Source organism: Saccostrea cucullata, unplaced genomic scaffold, assembly GCF_032062105.1.
Source record: "Saccostrea cucullata isolate Sc308-1 unplaced genomic scaffold, CSIRO_AGI_Scuc_v1 ctg1139, whole genome shotgun sequence".
NCBI classification, from domain to species: Eukaryota; Metazoa; Mollusca; class Bivalvia; order Ostreida; family Ostreidae; genus Saccostrea; species Saccostrea cuccullata.
Window position 1 is genome coordinate 102,017 of NW_026924508.1, and position 6,948 is coordinate 108,964.

Consider the following 6,948-nt stretch of genomic DNA (forward strand, 5'->3'; position numbering starts at 1 on the left):
TTTCAAGGATAGAGCTGACTTGCAATGTAATTCACTTGATATACAAGTTAACATATTTTTCCACAAGGATAGAATGATATTTCAAGGACAGAGCGTACTTAAATAACCGGAGTAACCTGGTTGATCTCTCAGATCAATGCCGTTCCTATGGCTACGGATTGCATATACATCTCTGTAAACTGATAATTAATTTAGAAAGATTTGCAGGGGTCTGCTACAATAGATCAATAAAAAACCTCTTAATTAACTTTCATATAGTAAACGTACATCATACCGGTATTCGAATAAAGATTTTTTAATTTTACAAAAAAAAAAAAAAAAATGCAATTCGCTGTTAAAAAAAGTACCCATTATGCACGTATTACTTATAGAATTAAAAGTGAAACTAATATATATCGCTTTTCCTAAAACTAATGAAGAATTATTAAGATATAATTTTTAGAGTGTCATTGAGATATGATAGTCGGTCACGTGATCAAATTCTATAACGCCCGAAGGTTTGATCACGTACCGACTTCATGTCGTATCCCATTGACACTCTAAAATGATATTTTATTTCTTATATTTATATTTTTATTTCTATTCACACTAAAACTTAGACAAAATGCTCTATTAAGATTTTGTTATTGAATGCAACAAAACGTATAAATACGCTGTTATTTGACGTCACAATCACGATTTTCAAAATGTCTCGTGCAGTTTGCTTTCCATACGCAAGAAAGTCTGATCATGTGACTGCATGTCATCGAAAATTGAATTTCACTTTTTTAGCATTTTCATATAAGGAAAGACATTAGCAAATGTAAATATATGAAGATAAATTAAAATAGCATAAAACAAATGATTGTTATTAGTTATTGCATAAATATGCTTTCAGCAATGAAGAAAAAATAATGTAGAATGTAAAAGTTTTAATTCACATTTTGTATATGATCAAATGATTGTTCAAAAGATTTAAACTAAGATATTATATATCTCAATGTTCTGCATTCACTAACATGCTTTTCTGCTGAGTAAAACATATTTTTAAAAATGAAATTGCCGAAACTTTGTACTTTCATTCTTTTTTAATCATTATCAAGGTTATCACAAATCTTTCTGCTGAAACTTTTAAAAAATAAATTAAGCTGTTCAATTTTGTATCACATCATCCTCAACAATAACTTCAACAGGGTCTGCGTAGACATTTTCACTGGTATCGCACTCATTTTGAACAATTTCAGGCACATATTGACGTCGACATATTCGGATCTCGTATATAATATAAAATATGAGCATGCATATTATACCTGTACCTATTGAAACAATTATTGCTGTCTTTGAATGGTACGCATTTGCGGAACGCAAAGTAATAAATTTGATAGTGTTACTGTTATTCAATTCAGCTGTATGACTGGGCACTGAAAAGAAGTATGATTATCTAAGACAATATTTATCACAAAATATTTTTAACTGAAATGTAAACATTTGAGTTTTTGTATTACCCGGGTTTAAACGTGCAAATAAATTTGCATCCTGATATAAGGATAATTAAATTTTCAAAAAAGAATATCTATGCATGATATATATATTACATGTAACTTTACTCTTTGCAATAAAGAATTAATAAAGCAATAAACATGATAATTACTGCCATTAAAAGAGATTATTGGTTACTGCAACTCAAATGAAATTTATACAATAAAATTAAAAATGTTAAAATAATGAAGGAGGAGTGTATAAATCCAATAAAAAGTATACATTTGAGAAGAGTGAATAAAACACGACCCCTGGAAATAAAGATGTGGGGTCAGGCACCAGAGAGACAGATGCAGACATCACCTGTCGACTTCATACTTAGTGTACTCAGTAATTCTCTGTTATCCTTGAACTTTCAGTAAGGCACGGTATTCACGAAGTTACATAATTAGAGCCTGAAATTTACACAGCCTCTTGGATAGAAATTCGAGCGAATGTCGATAAGTGTAGCAATGGTCCAATGACCACTTTTCGTACAACAACTGAAGCGATGATCCAATGGCTGCGTTTCGTACGACAAAAAGATGGGGCTTTAGTCGTCTCATCGTTGTCAACAATAGTTTTAGGTTTCTATTGTTATTAATTTCTTAAACAATTAGAATTTATTCGCCATTTTTGAAACATTAAATAAGTAAGGTCGCGAATGCCTTGCCTTACTGAAAGTCCAAGATTGACAGAGAATCGTACTATTTGACAACGAATCTGATTAATAAAAATATCGTATCATGCATATCAATATTCATCTATTTTTTCTTTATACACCATTAGAGTGCAGCACAGTTTGCGGTTCCAGGAAATCGCTTGAAGTTTGATTCTTGATGATGTCTAGCAAAAACACTTATCAACGGAGAGCTCTCAATTTTAAACGGAAAATTAACACACAAATATGCGAGTTTTTATTAGCAAATAAAGGATTACAAAAGTATTTTAAAATGTAATTTCTATAAATAATTATTTATTTCCTGTTTGTCATATCAGCTGTTTTCAATGTTAAATTACATTTATTTTCAGACATACATTACACAATATATTCAAGTTGTATTATCAATTTCTTCGTTTTATTTTGGTCGAAATCTGATATTGAAAAAAAATAGTAAAAACTAGTAAATTTATATGTGTAGGTTTTTGAATTGCATTCTTTAAACTTGCATATTAATTCCATGAGCATTGTGACGATTTAAATATATTTTTAATTTTTTCTGTAAAAAGTAGAGAAAATTATGAAAGATTTTTTACAATCATAAATGCTATAAGAACACTATTGCAACGATATTTTACTTTATTCCAAAAACAAATCTTCCAGGGATTATAAAGAATAAGTGGAAAAATTCCGTTAAATTGAAACCGTATAACATTTAAAAGATTTCTTTTACACAATATAACTACAATAAATGAACCGACCTCATTTTCATCTTTATGAATACGTACAGTTGTATAGTCTATAAAATTGTTTTAAATGGCTAAAGGTATGTTTTTCTATGTTATTTATAAGTCAAATATAAGGGCATGCTTTTTGCTTTTAATTATAATTATACTTACCAATATTTATTATTTCGGTAGTACGTTTAATAGACAGAGAAGATTCTAAAACGAAAAAAGTTTAGTTTTTAAACAATACGATATTTTATATGGAACCCTCGACAGCTCACGCAGTAGTATATATTACTTTTGACCAAAAACACAAATTTGTTATGATTAATAAAAGCAGTTATATTTTTATGAGGTAATACAACTAAATTAAAGATTTATATTCCTTTTGAATCTAATTGAGAAAAGCTCTATTGCTTTAAAATTTGAACGAATGTTAAGCATTCGTGTGATACATATGCATTTGTTTTGTAAAATTTGAAAATGTTAACCCCATTCTGTATTGTCTATAGAATCTAATTGTTATGTAAATATTATATATACTACATGTAAGAGCTAAACCATAATTCCAGCTAAACAATTCCTCATTCTATAAAGTTTTATCCTGTGGAAATACCCAGGGAATACTTAAATAGGCAAGATTGAGATAAAATGCATCCAGAGTTATCATACACCAGACATTAAGGATTTCAATAATTTAAATGGCAGATTATTGTATTTGCTGATAATTTGGCAGTGTTTAAAAGTATAAAGGTGAAAAATTAATTTTTTATATACTTTTCATATAAGTTTCTAAAGCACTTTTATCAAAGTAATAATTTTATCATATCACACAATAGTACTTGAAAAAAAATATCTACATCATATAAAAACTAGAATGCTACGGATAATCAGAGAAAAATAATTGCCACATTTGAAAATATTCATCGCAAATACATTTTGTCGCATTGGGTAATCCATTTCACCTGCGTATCTTGAATCATGCTTAATATTACTTTCAAAAAAATACTAGAAAGCATCTTAAAATAATTTGGATATACAATTAAAGAATACATGTACCTATCGTTGGAAGACATCCAGTAACATGATTGCAGTTAGAATTGGAACAATTACACAGATAAGTACACCTAAATCCATATGATGGAAAAGGACATAGAGAAGAACATTCTGAACCAAAATAACCAAGTGGACACGCTAGGAAAAGAACAAAATGTTTTATTAATATTTTGTAAGAAAACAAACTAATATATTAATATTTTTTGAAAGTTAAGATATTTTTTAAACATCTACAGTTATGCAAAGTTAAACTTATTTATTTGATAGCATGAAAAATATACATGGAGATTATAAAGATTTGTCGATCGATAAAGAAATTACAAACAATATAAATTTATGAATAGGGCATAAACAAAGAAAAAAAAATACTGAGGTAAGAGACACTGGTATTTGTCAGAAAGAAAGTTCAGAATAAACCAAAAATACCTTGACATGTGTAATTTACTTTGTGGTAGTGGTAACAACATCTCTGGTTAGCATCCACGAGTAATCTGTGTTAAAACAGTTAATTTCCACATATTTGATTGATTGATTGATTGTACACTGTTTAACGTCCCTCTCCAGAATATATCACATATATGTGATTTATCACAAAATGCAAAATTTATTTAAATTAATTATGCGTTTCATATTACACAAGTGCATTAAACTTACCCCTGAGAACAGGTGTTTACTCCTGAAAATTTAAAATTTTGAAAGTAAAGGCTGTATATCGTTATTTTACGTTAACTTGAAGAAGGATATGGAGATAACGAACAGTATTCAATCTCAAACTCCATAAAACAATACAAAATAAGAGCAGAGCAAACACGGACCCCCGAAACATCAGAGGTTGGATCAGGTACCATGGAGGAGTGAGCATCCCCTGCCGACCGGTCACATCCGCCGTGTGCTTCTTGTCATGATCAGGAAATAACGAAAAAAATTCAGTGTATTAATAATGGATTAACAATTGGTATGAAAAACGTCAGTCAGCATTAGACTCAATGATAAATTGTATTTGCTGACAAGAAATTTATGCCTATTCTTATTATATCATTTGCTGGTAATTGTCAAAATCATACATATATACATGTATTTCATGTGCATTGTTTCAGTGCTCTACACCTACTAGCAGGTTTGCAGATACCTGATCAGACATCAATCAATTACCTGTGTACAAAACTAATTTGGATTGCAACTACATATACAGGAGTCAGGTTATGTGTACTTTGAAAAAATATAGAAATATGGGTTAGAAATTTAGTTCTCACCCTTATCCTCGTCTGGACATCCATAAGTAGGATTGCATTCATTAGGTTCACAGTCACATATCTTTCCACATAATTTACCATATAAAGGTGGTGGACACCTTAGCATACACTTAAGTCCAAAATATCCAGGCGGACAATCTGCATGATATAATTTTTATTGGCCTAGATACTCGTATATTCATTTATGCAATTATTTCAATCGTTTCTTTCAATTTTTCTCAAGTGTCATAACCATAAAATGATTTAAATTAAATCACGTGTTCTTACCTTCACATACATCTCCAACCTTATAATAATTTGTATTACAATCTTCCACTGCAAATCTACAGATAAGCATGCATTTTTTCTAGATCAAGAAATAAAGAAATCGACTGACTAAATATTTATAGTATCGTGAAAGTAACAATCTTATACATTATGTAAATATATTTTCTTTTCATTTCTAACCACAAAACATATGCTTGTACCATTAAAAGAATATTCTTCTTCTTCCGGTACAGTGCAGTACCTTTTGTGCATCATCGCAATTTGACTTAAAAATCTTTTTTAAAATAAATAAAACCACACTTACGTAATTCTGTAGATGGATATGGTCATGAATATTCCATAAATAAAGAAATGTTGCATAAAATGTTGCTTAAATGCCATATCCAAATGACAAATAATATAATGAAGGAAATGAATGTGAATTCATCAGTTTAAATTTTCCACAAGGAAATTTATTTTTCAAGCATTACCCAATAATTAGGCTAAACTATTTTAGATTTATATATCAATAAATGTGCCCTGATACACTTTAGCTGCTGAATAATATGTTCATATGAACCCGAGGCACATTTACATCTTTGTTCTGCAGCAATTCAAATCAAAACGAGGATATTTGAGTGTAGAGCAATTATAACAAATCCAAGATGAACTTTATCAGATTTTACAATAACAGAATGGAACAGAAGTTGGGGTCCAACAATATGCCAAAGGAAATTAGTAAAAGTAGATTGTAAAATAATAAAAATACATATCGACGACTGAGGGGTGGAGTTGGGTAAAACTTGTAAACCAAATTTCAGAGCCGAATGTCGTGATAAGGAGGAGAATAATAGCCGTAGCTAGAAGGCGCTTAAACATAAAACACGTAAAAAATTCTACAAGACCCAAAATTTACACAATTTCAATACAAAATATTGATACATGTAAGTAAAAACAACATAATCTTGTAGGATTTTTATTGTTTAATTCATTTTAACTTATTTTGGGGATATATTAGAGGATCTCTTCAGTTACTGTACTCAGGCTTGTTTAGAAAAAAAAAACCTTGATGAGGGCCACAAAGATATTCTTGTCTACCCCTCTTCAAAAGTGGCGATCGGTAGAATAACCCCCCAAGAATCTTACTAGGTGCGTGTCTCTAAATCCCCCCTTTCAAATAAAAAAAAATATTTCAGCTTATAATCGTACATTATAGCAAATACATGGTGAAGAAGCTTCCTTCAGTGAATCTCGAGTAAAGTGAAGATTCATTAGAATTCCCGCCTCCGCAAAGTTAATTTAAAAATACTATTTTCTGTCTTCTCTCTCGAAAATATTCATATATTTCTATCGATAAAACTATATATTTATTTTTCATATCGACAAATCTAGATCGATTTGATTGAAAATCTTGTTTCGATCGATATTTGAAAATAAATAAAATACGGTAAAATAAAAATAAAAATAATGTTAATATAACTTAAAGCAATAAAATCTTCTGAACAAG

General features: G+C 29.6%; 1 protein-coding gene across 1 annotated transcript; it reads right to left on the reverse strand.

Moving 5' to 3' along the window:
* Positions 1-1,131: 1,131 nt before the first annotated feature.
* Positions 1,132-5,843, reverse strand: LOC134266583 (multiple epidermal growth factor-like domains protein 10). The gene is made up of 8 exons (XM_062748807.1): positions 5,767-5,843; positions 5,463-5,518; positions 5,196-5,333; positions 4,597-4,618; positions 4,369-4,433; positions 3,946-4,080; positions 3,058-3,102; positions 1,132-1,400 (listed from the first exon to the last, which is right to left on the reverse strand). Exons 1-8 carry the CDS (start codon positions 5,841-5,843, stop codon positions 1,132-1,134), a joined length of 807 nt encoding a protein of 268 aa, XP_062604791.1.
* Positions 5,844-6,948: the final 1,105 nt, after the last annotated feature.

What these genes read in the sequence shown, in the direction of transcription:
- LOC134266583 (XM_062748807.1), bottom strand. Translation starts at nt 5,843, where the DNA reads ATGGCATTTAAGCAACATTTTATGCAACATTTCTTTATTTATGGAATA. An exon ending in ATGTCCAGACGAGGATAAGG is followed by an intron (nt 4,619 to 5,195) that starts GTGAGAACTAAA and finishes TTAAATTTTCAG; the next exon opens with GAGTAAACACCTGTTCTCAG. An exon ending in AGTAAATTACACATGTCAAG is followed by an intron (nt 4,081 to 4,368) that starts GTATTTTTGGTT and finishes TTCTTTTCCTAG; the next exon opens with CGTGTCCACTTGGTTATTTT.